Below are 26,677 nucleotides of genomic sequence, written 5' to 3'. Positions count from 1 at the left end.
TGGGATCAAAAGAAAACATTTATGAAAACAAAATGTTCAAAACTGGTTTCGTAATGCTGTCGCGCACTGCAGAGCGGCTTATATTGTCGTTGATTCGCGTTTTGACGTCTGCAAGTAGAATAAGCGAACTTTATGAACAGTCACCTAAACTTTTCCATTTCTGACGCAGCATCTACAAGTTGATGGCGCAAAAAATATTTTGCATGACGCATCGTCATGAAAAGAAACTAAAAATTTCGGTGGAGCGTTCGTTTATATAGGTAAGTTATGCGGTCGAATTTTGTATTTTGTTATATACATTACAGCTTATTGTTATAACGTTTCTAGTCCTCTGTCCTGGTAATGCATTGTTATCGATTGCAACTTCATAATCGTCCGTTCAAACTGCTTTGCACTTGACCTTTGACCTTTGATATTGCAAATCAAAATTTCAATTCATCCCATTCAGCCTAAGGGTTCTTAGCAGCCTTGGATGGAAACTTATCCCAATCCTCTCGTTCAAAACTGGAAACTGGGTTGATTCCTAAGCTTTTCTCCTGAAACATAAGACTGAAGTTCAGCTAAAAAGTAATGCCCTCTCCAAGTTTACGCACTGTGATCAGTTGATGCAAGATGGCAGTTGAGGTGGGCTACTAAGATGCTGTGGAAGTGTTGACATGGGGTTCTCAATTTTCATGTGTGGAGAGCAGTGAGGTGGGGCCAAAGCAGTGGGGTCGTAAGCTGTAAGTTCAAAGTGCTTATTTTTACGAGATGCCTATCTTGCAAATTGCAATATTGATATCTATTTAGGCTGTTACTTTGGTACGTGTCAAAATTGAAATGACAAAAGATCTCTATGATTATTGTGAAAATGTTCAACATCAATATTGCAAGAAGCCCTAGCACAACAAATCTAGTGTAAATCCTACAGCAAACACCTCAATGGTGCTCTAATGATAGGTGTTGGTATTGTTGATTTAAGTCTTCCCAGACCCACTGTGGAAATCTTTCCACTGTCAATAGTATAGTTGCATTGGTAATAGCATCATTGGGTGTGAAATGGTCTGTGAAAACTTCTTGCATATGAATTATAACTCAGATTCATTAGAAATTTGAATTATTTTATAAGTGCAGCTTATCAAAGGGATTGAATTTTGATAGAAAAGGGTCCAAAGTCCCAAGCATTAGCACTGCAGTCAGCAGATGCAGTCACTTAATGTTCACAACATGTAGGAAATTTGAAATCCAGAGTAGCTAAACCAGTTCAATGGGTGTGCTAGTGCAGCACAAATTCTTATCTCTTTGACCTTATAAGCTTTATGACCATAGACCATCTGACTTGAAACAAAGTGGAATATGTAAAGAATGTATCAGTATCATGCAACTGCAGCATATGAGCTTGGTAGCACCTGATAATTTGGAGCTGCTGACATCTCACTATGTCTTATGCCATGCAGATAGTGAGCACTGAGGAGGCATATTTGGGCCAGGAGTGGGACCCTGCTTGTGGGATCAACTACATGAGTTTTCTAGCTATAAGAATATTAGTTATATTTCCAGCTATGATGTATAAACTAGTGAATTAGTAAACTAACACAAGTAATAAAATAGCTAGTTAGTAGTTAGTAGGTAATTAGTATAGTTATAAATAAGAGGACTGTTTATTTTGCTTGTTTGAACAGTCAGTTAGTGATAATTCAGCACAAATTTGGATGCTTGGGTTGACTTTGAGTTGACTCCTGTAATACTTTTACAGCGATCCCAGCCTCACTGAGAAGTTGCAGACTGCTGCACTGTGAACTGTCGGCGGAGGATCAGACAGCATGTCAGCGGGCGCCGGTCGCGGCGGCTCGTTAGAGTCGCAGGACAGCACGGCCAGCAGGTCGTCTGACGAGCCCAGTGAGGACGCGCTGGCGGCCGCGCTGGCCGCCGGTACCGCCCAGCTGCTGGACGACGCCGACCTGCCCACCTCGATCCACGTGACCAACCTGCCGCTGCCCGTGTTCGAGGACCCGGCGCAGAAGGTGGGTGCTCGCCGCTGGGCGAAGTGGCGATATTTTGTACGGTTACGTTGGAGTTGGGTGGTTGGATGATTGGGCAGTGGGTTGACGGGAAAAGCACGGTTGTTCCAAGATGATATCTCTCGCGATACAAGCGCCTGTCTGGGGTTGCAACTTGAATGATATTTCAAAATCGCGACTTCGACCAATATTTTGCTAAAGCAGGGAAGTGATAATGTAATTTTATCGACCATATTTTATAGGTTCGTAGACAGAACGGGAGGTTCTGCTGTTGCATACCTACATTATTTTTACGGACACTGACTTCTTCATTTCGAACCAGCTGAACAAAGTCGCTGATTCACTATAGCTACTTTTCAGGCTGTGTTCGAGGACACGTTCGGCGCCTTCGACGACGAGGCGTGGTTCCAGTACTTTCCCAGCTTCCGGCGTGCACGGGTCAACTACAGCAGCGCCAAGGCGGCCGCCAGCGCCCGGGTTCACCTGCACGAAACGACGCTCTGCGACGCCGTCATCAAATGCTACTTCATACAGGTACTGTGTTGAGCCGTGCGGAACATGCACGCCAGTTTGATATGAATTTTGAATCTTTGGTACATTTTTGTCCGTTGTTTGAAAGGTACCTAGCTGTTATTTCGTCACAATACGCAATATGCAGTTACGAGTGCTTTTTACGTGCTAGTCATATCTGCCATATCATAATTGTTTTCCAATTATTTGAAGGATGCGTTGTTGCGGAAAGATGTCTTTTCAGCCAGGAAGAGGACCCCGCCAGCCTTCGCTCCCTGCCCACGCTCCCCCGCCAGAGGTTGACATGGTCCACAGTGGGAAGCCATATAAAGTTTCACGTCCTACGCTCCCAGTCAGCCGACCGGTGGCGACGGGTGGCGTAAAAATATACATGCACAAAACCATGATTGTGGTCAGGGGCTGCTTGCAATTAACCCTAATTATTATTCACAATTAGTAAGGGATTTAGTTGTAGCAAGGACACATTTCCTGTGAATAACATTTGACAAATGAGGAGTCCACTTCAACTTGCTGAAGGAGAACAAGAACTTCCAGACACTGGAGATGAAGAGCTTGACCAGCCACTTCCTCCCCGTCTGGACCGGTGAAGATCATGGGATGATGGCCACCGAAGTGGACGATGACCCGTACCCTCATCAGAGTAGCGAACACCGCCACCATCTCAACAGACAACGGCTGACCTGGGACCTTCATGCTTTTGAGTGTTTGTCGTGCGCGTCGATCCAACTTCATCTTGAACCTGCCCGGTGCTTTCATCACTTCGCCCACCAGCAGTTCTCGGAGCAGGTGGTTCTGTGCAGGCCGGCGGTCATTCTCCTCCATCCAGTGGCACAGGCAGTCGATCAGTGCATCACCTCCTCCCTCAGCTCTGTAGTACAGATCCAGACCAACTGGCAACTGGCGACAGACAGCCGGGAGCTCCGTCGGCAGTGGGTGAGCACGAGAGAACATATCTGCGGCGATGTTGGATGACCCTGGCACATAGCAGATCGTGAAGTCGAACTCCGAGAGCTCCTCCATCGTCCTGGCGATCCGACTGTTGACAAGATGCATGCTGTGCATGTACACCAGTGCCTGGTGATCCGTGCAGACTCTAAATGACACGCCACCGAGGAATGGCTTGAAGGCCTTGACGACACCCCAACGGAGAGCTGCGAGTTCCAGTTCGGTGACTGAGTAATTCTGCTGTGAGCGAGAGAAGGTCATTGAGGCAAACCCGATGTGACGAGTTTCTCCGTCTTGTTCCTGAGTCAGACAGGCCCCCGCCCCAACCTGAGACGCGTCTGTCCAAAGAGTGAGAGGCTGCGCGTCCTCTGTGTAGTCGGGGAAGGCCAGCGTGACTTCCTCCTCCATTACCTGCTTCAGTTTCTCGAAGGCGTCAGTCATCTGGTCCGTCCACGTAATGACTGTGGGGCCTGGCTGGCCTGTCAGGTCCGTCAGGGGCTTGCTGATGCTGGAACAGTGGCGCACGAACTTCCTCTGGAAGTTGATCACCCCCAGGAACTGTCGGAGCTGCTTCACGGTCTGAGGGCGTGGCAGACTGCGCACCTTCTTGATGTATTCTGGTGATCTACGCAGACCTCGCTCACTGATGACGTGGCCGAGGAAGGGTACTTCTGGCTGGAACCAGACACACTTCTTGGCATTCAGCTTGATGCCCTGCGACTCGAGTGCCAGGAGCACGTCGTCCACGAGCTGAAGATGCTTCTCAAAGTTCTTCTCCATCAGGAGCAGGTCGTCCAAGTAGATGACGAGGTTTCGCCTGGAGAACCCCTGCAGCACCGTCTGCATCTCTCGCTGGAATGCTGCTGGAGCATTCTTCAAGCCGAACGGTAACCTGCGGAACCTCCAGTGCTGCCGTGCTGTCGAGAAGGCGGTGTAGTCCTTTGATGACTCCTCCAAGGGCACTTGGTAGTAGCCCTTGGCCAGGTCCAGCGTGGTGAAGAACTTCATGCCGTGGGCGCTGTACACTGAGTCCGTGACGTCGGCCATCGGGAAGCGGGTGGCCACCGTCTGCTTGTTGAGTCGACGGTAGTCAATACATAGCCGTAGAGATCCGTCCTTCTTTCGTACTGGCACAACGGGCGCCGACCACGCAGAGTCGCATCTCTCTATGATGCCCAGACGCTCCAGATCCAGGCACTGGCGCTCGATTTCCTCTGCTGCTGGCGGCGACATCCTCCTGGGCGGTACGTAAACCGGCGTGTCGTCCTTCAAGACGATCCTGTGTGCAGTCAGGGACGTGCGCAGTGGATCAGAAGCAGAACTGCTGAATACTGCTGCGTGACGCTGAAATAGATCGTCTACAGCAGCGCGCTGCGACACCGTCAGTCCCGGAACCTCTGTTGATGACAGCGTCACGTCACAGCTCTCCTCTTCACTCACTGAGAACACGTCACATGGCTGCTCCAAGTCCTTGCTGGCGTCTGCAGCAGTAGCAAGGTAACCCACAACCTCACCACGGCGAATACGGACAGCCATTCGACCACGGTTGCAGGCGAGAACTCGGGGCTGACTGTCACACGCCAGTCCAGGAACAAGACTGACATCAAGACCAGGCTGTGCTTCAAACAGAAGATGACGCTGGCTGATCGTACACTCTGAACAGCGCGGCTGCTCGGGAACGGTGTAGGGCACAGCAACTGAGCACCCTGGGGCGATATCAACATCTTCTGCTGCTCGGCAAGGAATGTCAGCAACAAAAATCATACACTCAGGCTGCTGGAGGTTCAATGGCATGTAAACCGTCCAATGGGAACCATCAGAATTGCGTCCAGAAACCGATCTTCGGGCGACGTCCACACACAAGCCCAGCCGCTCCAGCGTGTCACGGCCAACAATGACATCTGTGGAGTCATTTGTGATTTGTGGACTCATCATTTGTGATCTCACCTGTTCTTGGATGTGAGCCACGAGGACGGTGTTCTGTGTCTGGAAGAGGTTATGTGAATTGGCGCTGTTATGCTGTTATAACGGTGATTCTTGTGTTTTGGTCATAGCGGTGATCCTTGTGTTTTGATGTGGGCGAGATGCTAAAGGGGGGAGATGTGGACGTGTGGTATTGGAATTTGCATCTCGCTTGTGTGCTCGGGTGGCCGGCCGCGAGCTGGCGGCGCCTCGGCTCGCCGGGCGGCCGGCCTGCCCTGGGGCGGTGCGGGCCGCTCGGCGGGTCGGGCGGCGGGCGGCGCGGGGAGTCGGTTGCGGGGCTCGGTGGAAGGTGGACGGTGAATACAGGCGTGGAACGGCTACATGTTTTGACGGTGAATAAAGACGGCGAACGGCTACAGCGTTTTGACATCAATTGTTATCGAGCGCCCATCTGAAGCTGCGCTGAAATGTTTGACGACGAAACGATTCCACGAAGCAGTTTTGAACTCCAAATTTGTTTGAAGCCTAACTTCGGTCGTAAGCTGGATGAGTTATATCACTCTCGCAATGCTTTGACATTTTTCTGATACATTCCACATATGACTGACAATAGCTGGTGTTGTGTCATAGTGGTCTACGCTGAGGCTATCAAGTAGACTAGTCGTCGATGTGGGGGTGGGGTTTGGGGTGGGGGTGCTCACGGTCCGTGTTGCTCACCCTTTGACTGATAGCGTACCGTACATCCCCGGCGGCCGGCGGAGGCGGAGCCGGGACCCAGTGGGCCAGCGGTCTGTGCCAACAATAGCAGCAGTACCGTCTCGCAGCAATGTGTCAGCGATAAGCCAAGCGTTTGGTAAAAGGTCGACAGCCGACGGCCTTGATCCACAAATCACGGACGTTTCACGAATCAAATAAATTGCAGCTACCCAAATCAGCGGAGGGACTACGGTACCGCAAACAATATCTCGTCCATTGCTGGCCGCAGTGGGCTAAATCTCAGCTAATGATTAGCGTTTCAAAGCGTGGCTGTGCTCCGTATTTGGGCTGTCCCGGCAGTAATCACACTGCCACCCGCAGCACTGTCATCTACTTCAAATAGTCGCCATATCCAGTCGGTCAACGGCTTCCTCTATGAAGATCTCCGATGCTTGCCGTTGTTTTTCAGACGCCGTCGTCCCGGGATGGCTCGGATGACGGCACGCTGCGGCCGCCACTGCCGGACAAACAGTTTCTCATCTCACCGCCGGCGTCACCGCCCGTCGGCTGGGAGCCCGTCAGGGAGGCGGAGCCCATCGTCAACTTTGACCTGCTCTCGGCTGTCGCGCAGATGGCGCCAGGTGAGCTCACGGACCGACGCGACGGAACACCATGGTGGGACTCAGTACCATTGCTGATGCATGGGGACCCGGCGTCGTTTGCCAGCTCATTTCGGACAAGTCATTAATGATTTGCCAGTCAATTGTTTCAAATGCTCTTTTTGTCATCTAGGTTTATCATTCCCTCCGTCGACGTCTATCTACGTTTTGTGCTGTGTTAATCAAAACGATTCTATGATAGTTTCAATCTAAAAATTTAATCTAAAAAATATGTGATCAAAATCTATGCGGTCCTGTTACACGTTTGCTGCATCTACTAATCAGCGCAATGATATACCTATTGGATCCGCTCCAGCCCAGCTGAGTGTGTTGTGTTTGGCCTCGCTGCCTTTCTGTGCTCCCCTGCACTTTCTGACCCCTTCCCTTCCCTCTCGGTGCAGGCGAGTCACATGAGCTGCACGCCGGCCGCGACGAGCACCCGTCGATTGTGGTTCACGTTGCCGAGGAGACGGACGCCGACCGGGACCAGCCGTCCGGACAGAAGGGCATGCGCATTACCCAGACCCGGTGCCCGTCGCGGTAGGCGGCTGCGGCGGCGGCTTGTCGGCGCTCTGCAGGGAGATAAGAGGTGGCAAAGGATGATCACAGAGGCTGCCCGAGGAGGTTTGTCATTGTGACGTACGGCAGCTGAGCTTCAGGAGATTGGCGTTCTTGGAGGCACCAAATGGTGCCCGGGCCTTAGGGTCATCGCGTCAAATAATGCTGACCGTACGTAAACGATCAATCGAGGGAAGAGGGTTTTCATAAACCAATGTTAAACCCTATTTGATGGGAGTTACTATTTATGTGCCGAGTATTCTGAGCATTGCAGGCGTTCATAAAACAAGTAACTGCCATACGTTTACTTTTGGACTAGTTATTATGGAGTGCATCTAACAAGCTGGCGGTTTGTCTAACATAATTAATCCTCGGGATTTGCGAACTTTGCCACCACGTCACATTAACAAATTAACTGGCTGCTGATTACTTATGACTTTCATAATTTACGATCATGAGATGACGAATGCAATGCTTAATTTTTATAAATACCTGGCTAAATTAAGTTAAGCCGGACAGCGGCCCCGATGGAAATCGAAATTCTAGGAGGTAAACGCACGTCGTAATGTTCAATTGGCAGGAAAAGTTCCGCTAAGTTTTCTAAAAAGATCTGCTAGGTTTTACAAAACGGTCACAAATATCTGTGAAATTTGAAAGAAAATACGCCTAAGCTCCGTTCTACTCTGTATTCTGCCACCCTGAACCGTGTTTGGTTTTTCCAGACGTGCGCAGTGCATGTTGTTAGTGAGAATGACACTGACCTGGGGGATATGGTCAGGCTCGTACTGTCCTCTGTAGCATGCGACCATGGGAGAATCTGTGGGGCTATCGAATGTCGAATCGACGCGGTAAAAGACATACGATAGGTGTCTGGTGTTGCGGCCGGACAAACTAGGATAGTCACCGTTCGAGATCGCCGACCATAATCCAATGACTGTGTGTTGCGAACTGTGCGCTGTTACTGTTCAGTGTTCGGACTGAACACTGGTACTGCGATGTGATGACATACCAAATGACGGCCGGCGACGCTCGGTGTTTTAACTGGAGCCAAACGTGAGATATCAGTCCACTGCTGGCGACTGGCTGTAGTTGTTTACGCTGCGCTGCGGCGATATGTAATACCTGGAGCGCTGAACTACGTGCAATGTCGGCAGATGCTTATCGAAGGCGGGCGGCGCGCTATTTATGTTCTGTGTAATTAGTTAGGTGGCGCCTGTTAGTATGCCGCAGGTGTCTGCAGATGAAGTCTCGGTCGCCGGCGGTCAACCTACGCTTACTCGACCTCTGTCGTCATGTGTTCCGCCCTCTGCCTAGTCTGTAGCTCTCTTCCGCCAGGTGTTATGGTTACAGACGTGTTAGTTTATTACAGATGTCACTATAATTACAGTGTTGCTAGTTTGACGGACTGTCTATCTCGGGAGCTACTGGCAGTTAAAGGGCATCCATTTCTGCCTGGTCACAAAAAAATTGCATGCTGTCACAGTCTGGGTACCAGGTATAAACATGTATTTTCTTACGGTGCCAGCGTCGGCCTGAGCAGAGTAAGAGGTAGACTTCACAATTCACACAGACTTCACCGTATCACAGCTGCACCAAAGCAGTGGCACTAATAACAATGCCTGTGACGTAAGCCGTAGCACTACGTCTTGTATCGTCATGTCGAGGGACACAATTGTGTCCAATTCTAAAACGCTACGACCTCCCAACGAACACCAGCGTGATGGTATGGCTAAGGGTAACATTTAATATCGCATCAAACGTTCGGTTCGCCAGGAAAGAAGCTTGACAAGCTAATTAAGAGTGAATGTAAGGCATTAAACATGTCACAAAACGGGAAAAAGCAAATATACGCCTTTACATATTGCCACCCAGTTCAACGCTGGGATCCGGGCTAGCCGACAATGAACGAAATCACTAGGCGATATTTGCACGCTCCCGAACGAAATAGCTGCATCAAAGCGCCCCATAAACAAGTGTCCGTTAACTGGCATTGTTGGAATTACGTACCACTCGAAAGATATCAAAACAGCAGCGTCACAGCACATAAATAAAAATTCAAATCAATTGGCATTTTTGAAACTTAATACCGGGGCGCTATACAGTACACAGGCCCAAATCCACCACCATACTTACATCGAGGATTACTTTTCGCGACAAATCGCATAAGCCATCCCACGCACCGTTGAACACCGTATCCCCCTTTGTCGCGACCCACCCGCTTCACGCCTCCCCCAGACTCGCGCTGACGGCCTCCGCCGCTCGCCGGCCACTCAGAATGCAGTCATTGACACTGACGCCGTCATAGGCGGCGCCGGCCAGCAGCAGGGGCCACTGGCGCTCCCGCACTGCGTCCCTGAGCCGCGCCACCAGCGCCTTGTGTCCGACACGGTACTGCGGGATGCAGCGCTCCTGGATCTGCACACAGACACGGCTGGGCTCGGCGGTGACGCCCAGCGTGCGGCGCACCTCGTCCAGCGCGGCGCGCAGCACCTGCTCCCGGTCAGGCCGCGCGCCGTACCACCGTTCCATCTCTGCACCGCCCGACATCACCGTCAGGATGGTGCGGTCCCCCTGCGGGAAGCTGCACGTGTCGAAAATCACTCCGAGCACACCGCCGGCAGGCTCACACGAGGGAATTAGATAGCCGAAGCCGGGCTGGCGCAGCAACTGCCCGGCGTATTCCAGTGTGATGACGGCTACGGTGACTGACTCGATCTGCTCGAGGGGCTCGGTCACGGCCCGGTCGGTTACCAGAGTAGCCAGCCCGTGCGCCGGCAGCGCCGAGATGATGTGGCTGGCGTGCAGCTCCCCGGCCGCAGTGTAGACCGTGGCACCGTCCGGCCGCAGTCGTAACTCTGTCGCCGGGCAGTCGAGCCGCACACTAACTCCGTCCGCCGCTAATCTCTCGGCCAGTGCCTCGGGTAGCGTCCGCAGGCCACCCTCCAGACTCCACACGCTCCAGCGCTCCTTCTGAGCGCGACGGGCCAGCTCGCTGACGCCGGGGTCGGGCGGCGCGGTGCGGCCCCGCTCCTTCCACATTCCCCACAGCACGCTGCCGTGACGCTGCTCGTGCTCAAACAGCGTGTCCATCAGGAAGCGCACGCTGATCTGACGCGCATCGCCGGCGCAGATGCCGCGCACCAGCGGATCGACGGCAAACTGGGCGATGTCGGCGCCGAACCGACGCGACACGAACGCGTACAGGCTGTCGTCCTGGAGGCCGCGCTCTGCTGGCGCCCAGAGATCGCGCAGGGCGGCTAGCGCCAGCGGCCGGCGGAACGGCTTCAGCGGCCGCAGGGTGCTCCACAGACTGGTGGGCAGCCGGTGCAGCTGGCCGCCCGTCATTATCATCCGGTTCAGTGTTGCCGGATGACCCGCTGGGATTATCTTGAGCCTGTAAGACAATTAGACAACACGGTCACGGTCACAGTCATCACGTCACAGTTCATACCATCAATGAACAACACAGCGGAATTCACAGTGACTGTCACAGTAGGGTGGTCCTTATTTTCGAAAATCGTATTTAGATACCTTGCGCCCCTTCAATCGGTGCCGTTTAACGAAAAAACATGTCTGTCAAAATTTCAGATCCCTACTTCATTATTTACTGGTAGCTCAACGCTCGTTCGCTCGTCAATGTTCGCTCAATGTCCGTTTCGTCGATCAACGTTCGTTCCCTCTTCCTCATGTGTAACGATTGTCTGCGTCGCAAACTTCTGGGTACATGGTGTCCCCCAGTTATGAACTCCTTGGCTCCAAGTTCCCAGTAGCGGCGGAACACCTTCAATTAGGGGGGGGGGGGGCACTGCCGACTTTTGGTCCCATTCTTTCCATGCAACGCCCATAGGGCTATACTAAAATGGCAAAATTAAGGGGGGCACGGTGCTCCGGTGCCCCCCCCCCGTTCCACTGCCTATGCAAGCTCCCATCCCGCGGCCAATCTCTCGCCTACTTCCTCCACCGCCACCCCACCAAATCCTCTAGGAAACGGCCCGGGAAGCGGCCAACCGGACGTTAGAGAAGGTACTATAGTAGAGGAGTTCTGGGCCAGGGCCAGGAATCCCACCCAGCACAAAGGGAGAGCGGTCAAGAAGGTGGAAACTCTCTTCGACGAGTGGAAACGCCTGAAAAAGAACAAGAACAGGACTTCCGCCACCCAAACAAGCAACGAGGACGCATTCAAGAAACAACTGGAAAATATCTTTGATATCGCCCACGGTGACGCAATGTCCTTGATACCTAACCATCCCGGAAGATCGCGCCTTCCTTCTCGCCAAACGTGAGCCAGGGAGACGGGATAGAATGACAGAGGCAGACATGGCGCTCCATTCCCAAGAAAAGAGGAAGAGGAGGAGGGATGACGCCGAAGAGAGGAAAAGGAGCAAGGCGTCGCGTCGGAGGAGGCGCGGGCGGCAGCCGACCAAATGGAGCTGGAAAGCATAACCTCGAGTAGCTCCGAATCGTCCCCACTTCGCGGAGCCGTGAGACCTGGCCCCAGCATGGGTACAGCCACTCTGTGATCCCGAAAGCGTGGTCGAACCACGGCCATCACGCCGCAACTTTCCGCTAACGTCTAACGTCTAACGTGTGTGTGTGTGGGGGGGGGGGGGGGTCGGTTAGACCCCTCTGCCTTTTGGCTCCAGATCGCGCTAGAGCTTTGCGAAAAAAAAAACGAGCGTGTTGCCCGTGACGAGAGGAAACCGATGCTATCCAATTTAAGATCCTAGGTCATTGGTTGACCTTCCAGGTCAGGTCAATGACCCAGTGGTCAGAAAAATCGAGACCTGCAAGAGCTTCGTACAGTGAAGCTGTATTGTTTTTGGGGGTGCTGATCACGAATTTCACGCTAGTTTTGATCACATATGATGTCTTCGTGCATTTAGACCAGGTCGGGTCAGGTCAGGTCAGGTCAGCCATTAGGCGTCCTGCCGGCTACCCATAGTAGGTCTCAACTACCACTGGTGGCGTCGTAACACATAACAAAGGCACCAAAACTACTTCGTAAATGTTCAAATGGATGCTAAATTCGAAATCAGCCCGAAAAAAACTGCCCTAGAAACATGTATACCTCGGAAAAGGGACACGAGGTCATCATAGGTCCATGACCTGACCTGACCTGACCTTCAGGTGACCTTGACACCCACCGTAATGCATGGGGCGAACATCATTTCACATGTTTGGACGTTTATAATCGCAAAAATATTAGAAACACGCGGATAATGAGAGCTGACATACGCTGAATCGCGACTCCGGCCAAACATGGTCTCGAGAAATAGGTCACAGGTCAAAGGTCATTTGGGTCAGGGTCATGAAATTTTCAGAGTATGTATAAAATTGATCATCTCGAGGATACTGAAAGTTTCGTCGCGATCGGCCGCTTTTTACGTGAGTTATTCGCGAAAACTCATGGGGGTCCATCCCACCCCTACACATACGAGGGTTAATATGCATTGAGCCACCAAAAAGCATCCGCCGATTTCGCTCTTTTTGCTCTTTTTCCACGTTTCTAGACGAATGGCATCATTTGAGGGGGCGCAAGCGCGAAAAAATACAACTTACTTACTTACTTACTTACTTACTGAATTACAGGAAGGGTGATAGGCTAGGAAAAGGAAGCCTGTGGATTTCCTGCTCATTGGCTTGTAGTTTAGTCGGTTCTGGTTTGGTACAGCAAGTTCTTCCAGTGTTTGTCTAGAGCATTTTTGAATCTGTTGACTGTCCTGGCATTCACTACTTCTTCAGGGAGACTGTTCCACTTGTTCACAACTCTGTGCGAGAACGCGTTCTGCCTCTGCGCGCGATTTGCCGATGGTTTAATCAGCTTAAGTGAGTGTCCTCTTGTGGTGGCGTCTGGTGGAGCCCTCTGAAAGATCCGGGTGTGGTCGATCCTAATTCCTCCTGTTAGAATCTGATACACCATGATCATGTTCCCTCTTTCTCTTCTGTAGTGCATGCTTGGTAGCTTCAGTTTCTCCAGCCGCTCCTTGTATGCTAGATGCCTGACTGATGCTACCATTTTTGTGGCCCGCCTCTGAACTCTCTCAACCTTGTCTTGGTCACCGCAGTAGACAGGACCCCACACACAGTTTCCATATTCCAGTATTGGTCTAACCATCGCCTTGAAAAGTAGTGGCAGTGTGATTTCGTCTAGGGTCAGGAAAGTGCGTCGTATCAGACCCAAAGTGCGGAAGGCCTTTCCCACTGCTGAAGCTGCCTGTGCATGAAATGTTAGGGAGTCATCAACCAGGATCCCAAGGTCTCTCTCTTCTGATGAGACTTCCAGCTCCCTGTCTCCAACAGTGTACTTGTACTTTATATTTGTGGCTCCAAGGTGCATGACCTTACATTTGCTGGTGTTAAAGGGTAATTGCCATTTGTTGGACCACGCAAGCAGTGTATCAAGGTCACTCTGGAGCTGTCTTGCATCCTCTTCTCTTAATACAGGCCGATACACCTTCGTGTCGTCAGCGTAGATCATTATGGCACTTGTTATGTCCTTTGGCAGAGATTGGATTGCAGCTACAAAGAGTGTGGGGCCCAGGACACTTCCTTGTGGGACTCCACTGGTGACATCCTCCCATTCAGAACTTGTCCCGTCGAGTACCACCCTCTGCTTGCGCCCAAACAGGAAGTCTCTTATCCAGTTCAGTAGGTTGCCACTGATGCCAAGTCCTCTTAGGGTAATGACTAGCCTCTCATGGGCCACAGCATCAAACGCCTTCTTGAAGTCAAGATAAATTGTATCCACTGGGGTACCATCATCCAGGTTCCTTGACCACTCCTCCATGACAAGAATCATCTGAGATATACAGGACCTGCCAGGGACAAATCCATGCTGGGCATCAGAGAGCACTTCACTGTCCATGAAGAAATCAATTAATTCATCCCGAATCAAAGATTCAAATATTTTGCAGACCTGTGAAGTTAGGCTAATCGGCCTATAGTTTTCTACTTTATCTTTGCGTCCCTTTGATTTATAAATTGGGCTAATATTTGCTATCTTCCAATCACTTGGCAGTTTACCTTCGTTCATTGACTTCCGAAACAGAATTGACAGTGGTAAGCTAACCTCTTCTGCTGTCTCCTTTAGAATGCTGGGGTGAACCCCGTCTGGACCTGGGGCCTTGGATTTGTTCAACTTGACCAACTTGTTTGCAATCTTCTCTCTTGTAATGGTTATATCGTCTAGTATCCGATTCCCCTCCACTGGTGTAACTGCTGGTAGGGTCGCCATGTCTTCCTTGGTGAACACAGAACAAAAGAATCTGTTCAACTCAAGTACCTTCTCTTTTGGTATTTTTGCCTCTGTGCCATCTTCTCTGATGAACTTATCTATCTTGGTTTGTGTCTTTGCTTTAGACTTGCAGTATCGCCAAAACGACTTTGGATCAGACTTAAGTTCACCTGTCAGTTTCTTCTCAAAACTGCTTCTTAGCTTCCTCGTGAAAGATCTCAACTTGTTTCTACTAGTCTTATATCTCTGAAAGTCTGCTTCAGAGTTTGTTTTGATAAACTTCCGGAAGTGCTTATCCTTTCTGTTTTTTAATCGGAATGCTTCCCTGTTCATGTACATATTTTTCTTATGCTTCGACTGCTGGAGAGGAATCACTTCATTACATATTTCATTCATTCTGGACTTGAAAAAATGCCAACCTTGTTCTATGCCTCCTTCTGCCATGCCCCTCCAGTCAGTTTGTTGTAACAGCTCTTTGGCTCTTCCATAATTACCCTTGTTGTAATTCCTTTTCGTTGGGCAGCATTTTGCTTCCAAGCAGTTACATTGTATTTGGAGTGACAAAGCTGCATGGTCACTATGTCCAAGTGGGGCCAAATGTTGCACATCTTGGACAATATCTTCCTCTGTAGCAAGTATCAGATCCAGTGTACTGGAATTTTGCCCTTTGCGGAAGCGAGTTTCTTGGTGTACAAATTGGGTAAGCAAATTTTCTTGGCATGCTTGCAGGAACATATTAGAGTGGTGATTCTGACCTGCTCGTACTGTATGACTTTGCCAGTCTATTTCAGGATAGTTAAAATCCCCCAGGAATATTATTGGAGATCTCTCAGACTCAGTGAATCTTTCAATCAGGCAACATATTTCCTTGGTAGATTCAAGTCCATTGATGGATGGGCTTCTATACATGCCCACGACTCTCACCTGTTCTGAGCTGGAGATCCTAATTCTTACACCAACTGCTTCTGTCAGTGTTGTGCCGACATTGAACTGTTCCACATCTAGCAAATTTTCTGCAATGAATATTGCAATCCCTCTTTTGCCTCCTCTTCCTGGATTCTCGCTTTCCAATACAAAGTTAATCAACGGTGCTTGATAACCTTGAATCCTTATATCACTTTGCACTATTTCGTTGCATTGTGCTTTGGGAATCACTTCAGTCAAAATGATGATGTGGGGGGCTACAGAATTGTTTATCCTTAATTCCAGTTCATCCTTTTTATTTAACAGCCCATCTACATTTGTGTACAGCACTCTAAGAGATCTCAGTTTCCTTTTCCCTCCTGTTGTTAGTCAGTTTTGTCCTGACGGGGTAGAACCAACAGGTCCGTCCCCTCGGGATGGATTCCCCCTCACATCACTTGCTTTTCGAGTGTCAGCTACACATTTTCCTTTGAAAATCCTCACCTTTTCCCCTGCACTTCTTCGCCTGTTGCACTCGTCTCTCACTTTCTTTGCCTGCTCTCTTTCCTTTCTGGTGAGATCCCTGTTTATGTATATGCTTTTAGCAGTTTCATTTATACTCTCTCTTAGACCGTTTCCTGCCTTGAGCAGATCCCACTTGCTTTCCTCGTTTTCCATTGTCACAATCAAGGGTCTGGGCCTATCCTCCACTTTCTTCCCTGCCCTAAATGCCTTTTCTATTTTGACATTCCTTTTTATTCCTGTTTCACAATGTCCGTGAACAGAGAAATATCCTCCTTGATCCGTTCCTCTGCGGAAGCTGCTTGGCTTTCAGGTAAATTATAGATTGCTAGGTTCCTAGCCCTTTTCTCCTGTTCAGCTTGCTCAGAGAGACAACCCTGAATTTCTGCTGATATTGACTCTGCCGGTTTTGTACTGCTGTTCATCTTCAAAGCATCTGCATAGGTCTTTCTTACCTCTGCTTCTTCTGCTCTCATTTTGCTAGCCAGTGTGTGCTGTTCCTGAACAGCCTTACTCAGCTCGTCTATCTTTCTTTCCATTCGAAGTAGGCGTGCTTGGTCTATCTCATTAACAACTTTTCCGAGTTTGCCCTGCACCAAAGTTCTGAGGGCTGTTCGGGTCCCTGCAGCATAGATCTGTGCTGCGTGCGTCATACTCGGGTGACGTCAACCGCCTGGCTCCGCCCACTCTCCGCCGGCACGCCGCGGCCGAGCGTCGCTGCAGCCTATTTCAAACGCGGCGAACCGTTGCGCGGGTGGACTGGTGATTGTCGCTCAAATAACGTTTAAATTGCGTTCAAATGTGGTTAATAGCAATGTGCCACCGAAAAGAGTGATAATGATACCCAAAAAACAACATACAAACCGCTTACAATAAGAAATATCGGACGGTAAACTTTAATCCGCGCCACTTTCGCCTCCTGCAGCACCGAATTTCGTGTGAATTTTTTTTTTCGTGTGAATCACCGAATTTTCGTGCTTGCTCTGTGGTGGTCGAAGTGATCCTAGCGCTGTTCGGCAGCCGGCTATTTTGTGTGCAGGGTATGACGTATTTCGCGAGCCGACGTCACAGGCGGTGACGTCGGCTCGCGCGTGAGCCGAGCGCCAACGACAAATTAACGGGAACCCTCGGACACCCTCGGGGTATAAACCGCGGAGTAGCATATTGAGCGAGTCTTATAAGGAAAATTCATATATTTTCGTTTCTCAAATAATAATCAGGGTGTCTCTTACCTTTTTACATATCATTTAGGCTTACCTAACACTTCAGTTGCCAAATATCTGCAATTTATTCAAGCGAAGGTATTTTCAGTAAATATCAATGGTATAGACCGAAATCTTTTGAATAAAAACTCCAACCAACAGAAATAAAAATAACTTAATTTATTCCAACCATTTCCTGCAAATAAACTAGGGGAGAGTGGGGCAAAGCGGCCACCCGGGGCAAAGCGGCCATCCATCGTTTTAGCCCTCCACAGCTGGCGTCAGTTCCAATTTATGATTTCCAATTATACTTCTCTTTGCGGTCGTTCGAATGAGCCAGACCGGGGTTTCAGGCCCATCGCCATTGTTCTGTGAAACACGGAAAAGCATTTCTTGCCAGGTTACCAATTATGTCTACAATTTTTAAATGTTATTTTATTCCATAACCGTTTGGAATTTTTATAAGCGTTTTTGTCCATGCATTGCGTGGTTATCGTACATGCCTTCTACCAATTTTAATGCTTTTTACCCCACTAATAGCTGAGCTGGAATATTTTTGTCTCGGACGGTATGCGCGGGGCAAAGCGGCCGGGGCAAAGTGGCCAGCCCCCAAATGGCCATAAGTTGTTTCCATCTGGATAAAAACATTAGTTATATTCAAATGTGTCGTCATGCATTCATCTTGGCCACTTTTCGGTTACATGAGTTACCAAATTATGCAATTAAATGTTTTTCCAAGAAAATTCTTTCTTTGTTTAGCAATAGGTGGGAAGATAACAAAGTAAACATCCATCTTCCCTTAAACCTTGTCACCATCAAATACCCTAGTCGTGCATGAGGCAACTATTCTGTTTCTCATATCGGGACTTGAGAAGTCGCCAGTGGCCGCTTTGCCTCAGGGATGGGGCAAAGTGGCCAATATGCTATAGGTTTAAAGTTTTGTCAATATCTCCCATATGTGAACGCCTTTGGAAATGAAACGCAGTTGGAATAAAAGACAATTCAATAGGGATCACATTGGTATAGAAAGAATCTTTCCAAGTTTAAAAATCAAGCGTCGGCATCGTTAGAAACGTTAGTGTGGCCGCTTTGCCCCACTCTCCCCTACATAAAAACCCACTATTACACACATCATTCATAATAAAGCATACTAACACGCCGCTTTTGACAATTGCGGCGTCGAGTGGCGCGCTGCTAGCGCTCTTTTTCGATCGCAGAGACCCTGCACGCGCGCGAGCATTCTACGTCACGTCCGGGGGGCACAGGTATATGAAAAATCGCAGTGACGTAACACTTTTCTCGCTTCTCATTGGTCAATAGCCCGTTGCCGGGGTAACGTGCACGTATGTGAGCGCGGGCAAGAGTACTAGCCGGCCGCCGATCAGGGCTCCTATTTAAATAATCCTACCCGGTTATATCCTAGCCGTAAGTACTTGCATGCAATGAAAAAAGGGACATTGTGAAAATCCGACTGGAAGTGGATGGATTGATTGGGTTGAATGAAAGAAAGACTGAGGTAGCCTGAGGACGCGAAAAGTGGCGCATGTTGCTGGTTGCACGCTGCAGAACCTACACAAGAAGTAAAAGCAAGGCTGTATATGAAAGCTAAAAGTGCTTGCTGGTGCTGTCGCCTTGGTGCTGTCTGCTGAATGCTGGTGCACTTGCATGAATTGGGATTGTGAAGGCAAGCCTTTCACTGACTGTATGACTGTATGATCCGCACTTGCACTGTACCGACCTATATTAAGTTGAGATCTGTGTGTGAGTTGTAAGAGTTCATACTAATATTGATATGGGCGTCTCGCCAACAAACTCAAAGAAAACCCCTATGCTGAAACAAACAACTCTGAGACCAAAGAATAAAAGGGAAATGAACAAAGCCGACAAAGGTCACCCGAAAGGCGAACCCAGGGGTAAAGTGCAAAGATCAGTAGAGACTAAAAGTCTGACTCCAAAAGAAAAACAGATAGGCAGGTTGGACTTGAGTGCATATGAACCATTCGAGCCAGGACACAGGTCATCGGTAGATCTCAGTAAGGAGGAAACATGTAAAGGAGCACCGGGTGTGACATGTGGTTTACCGGTTGGAGATGATGATGAGGGTGTTGCATGTGACTTGTGTCACAGATGGTATCACGGAACATGTCAGGGGGTGACATCTGAGGCATATGAAGCACTGCAGGAGCACCAAGATACGCTAGCATGGATCTGCAAAGAATGCAAGGTCAAGATAAGACTAGACAAAAACAAAGAAAAAGAAATGAAGAAACTGGAGGAAAAAATAGATGCTCTTACAGACACCATCAAAGATCAAATGAGAGTCATCAAAAAAACTGCGGATGATCATGAACAAGTCCTTGTACAGCTAGGTGAGCTGCAAGGAAGGAACCTGAATACTCTACATGAACAAAATGAAACAATCATCAACAAGGTTGAAAGCCTGGCAGTGAGCAGCATCGGAGAAGTAAGAGATTCAGAGAAGACGTATGCTGATGCGGCTAAACAAACATGTGAAAAACATGTAGAAAAGGTAGTGAGCACACTCAGCGCAAGACTTGATGTCATACCAAAAGTTGACAAGATAGTAGAAGATATCAAGAAAGTGATGAAAACAAAGGATACGGAAGACAGAGCAACCAACATACTCATCCATAACGTGCCCGAAAGTCGATCTGAGAACGGTGAACAACAAAGAGAAGATGACCTGAAGAAGGTCAAGAACATCACAGAAGCACTAGGAGTAGCAAACATAAGCATAAAAAGTATCCTAAGACTCAGAAGACACCCAAGAAAGTCAGACACAGCGGCGAGAGGATCAGACCAAACGGAATCTCGGGAAAACAAACAAAATAAACCCAGAATCATGCTGCTGAAACTAGGCACAAAAGAAGAAGCTGAAGTCCTATACAAAAGAAGATTTGATTTGAAAAGAAAGGGAATCGAAAACACATACATATCGAGAGACCTCGACCCAGAACAACGGGAAAAACAAAGAAAACTACGGGAAGAATGGAACAAGAAAGGCAGAGAAACCCACGTAATCTACCATGGTAAGGTGGTAGAACGGAAGGGAAACAAGTCTGTGAAGTAAGGAAGAAAAAGAAGCAGAGTGAACTTGAAGAAAGGACTGCTAAAGGTAGTATACTTGTCATCCAACTTTTGAACATTCAAGGGCTAACCAGAGCTAAGCAGATAGAAATTATAGATATGGTCAGTCAAAAGGCAATCCTGTTGTGTTTGACAGAGACTCAACTTAGGCATGACAAGCTAATGTGGCCAGATGGCATAGAAAAGATCGAAAAAATGAGAAATCAGCAAGACAAAAAAGGGGGTGGTCTACTAATGATATACAGGAAAGACTCCTGGTTTGAGGTAGAGAAGATGGAGACGAAAAATGTGGATATCCTGTACGGGAAGATTAAGGCAAACAGCCTCAAGATTCACCTGATTCTGGTGTACTTTTCAATCATAAAAACAATGGATGACAAGATACGCAACCAAGAAATGAAAAAGGAAATCGAAGGAATTCTGGAAGGAGTTCAGGAAAAAAGTGAAGCAGCCATCGTACTTGGAGACTTCAATGGACATATTGACCTCTTGGGATATCAGAAAGAAGATGAAAATGGACGCATCATACTGAATTGGATTGATAACCTTAACATGACCCTATTAAATCTGGACAGAGCATGTCAAGGTATGTTTACATGGTCGAGACAAGATCAAAAAAGTGTTATCGACTATGTCCTTTCAAACAAAGAATGCTATAGATACTTTCAAGGGATGCAAGTGGATGAGGGAAAGGAAATAACTGATGTATCCGACCATAATGTGGTTACAACTACTTTTATGCTACCACATGTTGACAACAACTTCAAAAAGGATAAAGTAATCAGAGAGCTACATGAAAACGGACCAAAAGTCCATGCAGAAATTCGGAGAAGAGATGAATAGAAGGCTGAGGACAACAGAAGTCCAAAAATTTGAAGTGCTTAACAGCATGATGAAAGAGGTGGCAGAGACTCTACTTGTAGCTGTCTACAAAAGGAGATTGAGTAGACAATATTCAAGGAAAGAGCCACCATGGATTACGGAAGCTATCAGAGAAGCAATAAAGAAAAGAAAGGACCTGAACCGCATGAAAAGAAATGCAATAGATGATGCTAAAAAAGTCACCCTTGAACAAAAGTACAAAGAGCAAAAACAGAAGACACAGCGCCTGATTAAAGAAGCAATAACAGCGACAGAAAAAAAAGATAACAAAGGAAATTCGAAGCAGTGAAAACAAAAGTAAATCGCTATGGGAAAATATAGACAAACTCAGGAAGAAAGAGCGTATTAAAGAAGAAGTACGTCTATATGACGAAAATGCCAAAATTCTCGACCACCTTGAGGAGAAAGAAAAACTTATCAGCTACTGGACCAGCATATACCAGCAGCATAATAACGATATTGACGAGCATTGGAATGAAGAAGAAAGACGAAGTTATACTGAGGAAATGAAAGAACAGGCACGGAACAAATGCTTTCCTAGGCATCTATGCGAACATATGGACATGGCCATGTACATCAACAATGTCGTTGAACCAATGGAAGATCCTCAGCCTGATGGAGCGCAGGTGAGGGCTATAATAAATAAAACGAAAACAAAAACCACTCCTGGGCCAGACGGGCTGAAGAACGAGCTGTACAAAGAGTTAATCAAAAGCGACAAAGGCCTTAAAGTGCTAACAACATGTATGCAAAACGAACTGACATCTGACACGAAGCCGGATTCATGGAAAGGATCACATACAAAGATGATACCTAAAACAAGCAAACCAACAGCACGGCAACTACGACCAATAGCACTGACCAACGCATCATATAAGATATATATGAGCATGATCAAAAACGAAATCGAAGAACATCTACTGGTGAACGGAGCCTTAATGGAAACTCAAGCAGGCTTTACTGCTGGAGGACGTGTTGAGGACAATCTCTTTCTTCTAAGCTACTGCGTCGAACAAAGTTATAAAAGAAAGAGACCGCTATATGTGACAGCCATTGATTTTGAAAAAGCCTTTGATTCAGTCAAGAGAGGCCCAATGATCAAAGTCATGCAAAGATATAAGATCCATCCCGATATCATCTCATCGGTAGCAAGTATATATCACGGCGACTTTACAACGATTAGGCTCAGTAGTGCTACAGAAGAAAAACTCAAAGTAACCAGTGGTATAAGACAGGGCTGCACTGGTAGCACCACGCTGTTCAAGCTGATCACGTATGAAATTGCAAGGAAGCTGATGGCCACAAGAATGGGATACAATGATAGGAATATCTATCTCCCCTTACTTCTGTTTGCAGATGATGGTTTGATGCTGTCTCATTCAAAGAAGGAAACAGAGCTAATGCTTGAGGTACTTGTAGCATCAAGTGAAGAATACGGAATGAAAGTAAACAAAAGAAAAAGTGAGATATTGATCGTAAATGAAACTTGCGAAAACAGTGAGAACATTACAGAAATCGGAGGGATACCTGTTACAACAGAAGTCAAATACTTGGGAGTGACGATTCTCAACAAGAAGGATGTATTCAAGGAACAGAAGAACCTAATGATCAAGAAAGCCCATAAGCTGTCAAATATGACATATAGCATCATAAGTAAAAGTTGTAATAAGATTATGATTGGGAAAACCTATTGGAAAAGCATTGCCCTACCAGCAATCCTATATGGAGTCAATGTTATGACACTTACAGAAACAGAAATCAAGCAACTACAGACTATTGAAAACGGGGTCTACAGGAAGATTCTAGGAGCACCGAAATATGCACCAAATTGCACATTAAGAGGAGAAATCGGTTCATCACTAATGAAGACAAGAATAATGAAAAGTCACCTTCAATATATAAGAACGACACTGCAAGGACGAAATGAACTACTAAAGAAAGTAATGGAAATAGAGCTTGAAAGGAAAGAAAGCAAATGGGCGAAGACAACCGAGAAGTACCTGTCATCACTGCAAATAAGATTACATGCCCTAAAAGATAAAAGCAAAAAGGATATAGACAAAGAAATAAACAAATGGGATGCAAAACAATGGATGGAAGAAATAGGAAGCAAAGTAAGCCTACAGCTATACAAAGCAAGCAAACAACGTATAAGAGAAGAGACTATCTATGACAACACCCCAGCAGCGGTCACTCTCTTTCGAGCTAGAACGAATTCGCTACCCCTACAAGAAAGAAGACGACACACCGATGAAGACACATTATGCCAACTATGTGGAGAGGAGAATGAAGACATGGAGCACTTTCTATTGAAATGTAACAGACTCATGGATGTTAGAAGTAATATCGAGTCCCTACAACGACCTCACATAGAAGACACTCAGGAGATCATGAGAGACTTTCTCTTCAATGACGAACGGGAAGAGGATGCGGAAGAGAGGAAGGAGAAGCTGCACTGTCTATGGAGAATCCGTCAAAAGCGTCTGGAAGGAACATGAGCAAATGTAGAAAGACATGCAGCCTCCATCCTCATCCTTTTCCCAGTACCCCTATAACCAAATAGGGCACCTATGGGGGAGCCGATGCAAAGGCTATTCCCCCGAAGACTCATCTGCATCTGCATCTGCATCTGCATCTGCATCTGCATCATCTGCATCTGCATCGTGCTGCAGGAAAACGAAGCATGCTTCAGTAGGTGACGTCACACAGCCGGTGACGCAGTGGTGTGGGCGGGACTAACGGGCGACGAAGTCCTCACTGCGCATGCGTGCTGCAGCATATTTCATTTTGGCTGCGCAGCCGAACAGCCCTCTGAACTCCGGCATGAACACTTTGCAGTTTTGACACAGCCAGAACAGGTTATTTTCCCTGATGGCTACATAGGCCTCTTTTAGTAGTCCCTGGCATGCAGGATGGAACCAGTTGAGACACAGTTCACACTCAATGCCCCCATCTGCATTGTTTTCCACAGTTTTACCACATGAACCTCCTCTGGGACCTTTGCAAACTATTTTGCCTTCATCCTCTCCCCTCTTACCTTTTTGCTTCTTGGTCACAGCTCCACTACTTACATCGCTGTCCTCATTTTTATTTTCCGACGCGGCACTTATATCCTTGCTTATATGTTGCGCATTTGTCTCCGTCGGCGTACACGGCGCACTCGCACTCCCGCCTTTTTCCGCTTGCGGTTTCAGTTTCAACTTCGGCGGCATTTTCTCCACTTTCGTTTGAGACGTCAACAATATTGTTTCTGGCTTTTCTTTTGTTTAACAATATTATTACAATACCACAGGTTGACTTTCAAAGGATATCTTTCGCCGCTATTGGGAAAAACCACCAGAGGGCGCTGTTGGCACAGACAAAGGGCCTGGGGCGGAGCGGCGATGGACACGTCCGGCCGGGACGGGTGAGGATCGTAGAATCCATATTCTTATTCGTAGAATCGATATTCCGTATAAGATCTACGATCTTAGAATAAGATCGTAGAATCCATATTCCATAATCCATATTATTTCCATACAAATAAAAATTTTGTATGGAAATAAGGACCACCCTACTGTCACAGTCTCAATCACAGATAAAAGAGTTACTTCAATATGCAGTTACCAAATACAGGCCTGATCATCGATAAATATGTTAAAATGTAATGCAACAGCAATCACCAGGTAGAGTAGCCTGTTCAGAACCAGTAGGCAAAAGGAAGTTTAAAATAGTTGGTATCATTAAGTTTTATTGCTTGCTATTTATGATTAATAAAGTTACCTGTCCTGAAGCTGGAGCTCCTCCACCAGCTGCAGTGTGTTGACGCCCTGCTGTCCAGCTGGACGCACTGTGCGTGGCCCGTGCTCCCAGACAGTGCCGTCCACATGACGTGTGGTGTTCACCCATCCGCCGACACTGGATGCTGCCTCTAGCACGGTGATGGGCAGTGCAGAGCTGGGCCGCAACTGCCGTAGGTAGTGGGCGGCTGCCAGCCCAGCCACACCACCTCCCAACACCACCACTCCAGCCATTGATCTTGTAATCAGCTCTAGCAGTGCTCAGTAGCAGGCATTTCTCTCAGCTGTAGGAATATACCAAAGTGTTCATCACGACAATGAAGCCAATCAGACTAAATCATCATGTAAATTGCATGGGCTGTGGAGGAGACAAAACAATTACTATTCATCTCTTTAACAATTTCTTTAAAATATGCTGATGCTATAAGTACAACCCCTAATGTAGTAAATTAACTAGTCTGGATAGTTAAAATAATGAAATAGGATGGGTACCTATTTAGCAATGACAAAAAGTCATAAATAAAGTTAATTGAATGCCTACATACAATACAAAATTTAATCATAACAGTAGGTATTGATGATTAGCCAGTCTGGGCTGTAATCACTAGCAATTAGCATACATGTAAGGTGTTCAGTTTTTGTAGTATCATCATGTGAGTAGTGCAACTTTTCTCAGGAAATCTCTTTATCTTTTAATGCTTACTATCTTACTTATCTAAATTCTAATAGCTATCTTAATCTTTCTTAACTATCTTTATCATTTTATCGTTTAAGTAATACCTACATCGTTTTGGGAAACTTAGTAATATTTGGGATCATTTTGTATAATTCTGATGTCTTAAATTATTTTATGGCGTTTTTCAAATTCTAACTCCCATTAGGTACTGTTACAGTTCCAGCATGATGTCAGTAATCTTGTGACGCCGACTGCCGCCTGGTATTTATCATTTCAAGCCAGTCTACACTCTACACTTGGGAAGTAGCAAAGAATTCCTGGATTTTTATTTGAGGGCACTGAATCCGGGCCTGTCAGAATATTACGCGCCCTAATCAAGCCCTAATCACCAAAAAGAGGAAGAAGCTTTAGCAAACTTCAAGTTGAAGTTGGGCAAAGCACCCTTGTTTTATTAACCGTAAGTACAATACAAAGGTCCACCTGGTGTAAGGGTACTCACATAAGACTGGTCCGGCTGGCCTTTATAATTTTTTTTCATAAAACAATAAATTCGCCCTCAACAACAGGATCCGATTCAACTCGAATTGCCTTGCTCGAATTCACCCCGAAATTCACCCTAGCATCGCGCCCTGCGCCGTGAATTGCAACTCGCGCGCCGATTACGATAGCATTTCTGAAGCTACCATATCCCCTTTAAAAATATGGCAGCAAAATAACTTCAGCGCTACCTTTGCTAATTGGCAAAGTTATTTTTGTACTGCGTAGTAAAGGAATCTTGTTCGTACTTTGCTTACCACGGTGACTATAAATAGTACTTACCTACTATCGATGCTTGCAAAATGCAAGTAAGGCTGCGGAGTCTGAGTCAGAGTCGGAGCCGTTCAGAGTCGACAATAATGGCCGGATTCGTAATCGCCCAGTCGAGTTTGGAAGCCGGAGCCAGAGTCGGAGTCCCTGCAAATCCGTCGACTCTGCCGCCACCCCTATAGTCCTACGCTCTGCGGCAATGTTTCGTACCTAGTCCTACTGTAACTGAGTTATACCTAAGCCCACTGCCGT

At 47.5% G+C, this 26,677-nt stretch overlaps 2 protein-coding genes across 5 annotated transcripts; one reads left to right on the top strand and one right to left on the bottom strand.

The window, feature by feature from the left end:
- Positions 1-38: 38 nt before the first annotated feature.
- LOC122385657 (calcipressin-2-like) lies at positions 39-8,713 on the top strand. Of its 3 annotated transcripts, none has more exons than XM_043374079.1 (5): positions 39-260; positions 1,736-2,003; positions 2,361-2,534; positions 6,565-6,736; positions 7,156-8,713. In XM_043374079.1, the coding sequence occupies exons 2-5, from the start codon at positions 1,803-1,805 to the stop codon at positions 7,296-7,298; spliced, it is 690 nt and encodes a 229-aa protein (XP_043230014.1). In that variant the 5' UTR covers positions 39-260; positions 1,736-1,802; the 3' UTR covers positions 7,299-8,713. The 3 variants fall into 3 exon arrangements, with proteins under 3 accessions (XP_043230014.1, XP_043230016.1, XP_043230015.1); XM_043374081.1 differs by lacking the exon at positions 39-260 and adding an exon at positions 291-624; XM_043374080.1 differs by lacking the exon at positions 39-260 and adding an exon at positions 331-722.
- Positions 8,714-8,801: 88 nt separating this feature from the next.
- Positions 8,802-26,268, bottom strand: LOC122385655 (protoporphyrinogen oxidase-like). 2 transcript variants are annotated; one of them, XM_043374072.1, is made up of 3 exons: positions 26,118-26,268; positions 24,926-25,226; positions 8,802-10,706 (listed from the first exon to the last, which is right to left on the bottom strand). In XM_043374072.1, exons 2-3 carry the CDS (start codon positions 25,174-25,176, stop codon positions 9,533-9,535), a joined length of 1,425 nt encoding a protein of 474 aa, XP_043230007.1. In that variant the 5' UTR covers positions 25,177-25,226; positions 26,118-26,268; the 3' UTR covers positions 8,802-9,532. The 2 variants fall into 2 exon arrangements, with proteins under 2 accessions (XP_043230007.1, XP_043230006.1); XM_043374071.1 differs by lacking the exon at positions 26,118-26,268 and having other exon boundaries at positions 24,926-25,245.
- Positions 26,269-26,677: the final 409 nt, after the last annotated feature.

The sequence above is a fragment of the Amphibalanus amphitrite genome, unplaced genomic scaffold (assembly GCF_019059575.1).
Source record: "Amphibalanus amphitrite isolate SeventyFive unplaced genomic scaffold, NRLGWU_Aamphi_draft 000226F_arrow, whole genome shotgun sequence".
Taxonomy (NCBI): domain Eukaryota; kingdom Metazoa; phylum Arthropoda; class Thecostraca; order Balanomorpha; family Balanidae; genus Amphibalanus; species Amphibalanus amphitrite.
This window is presented reverse-complemented; position numbering and strand designations above follow the sequence as displayed.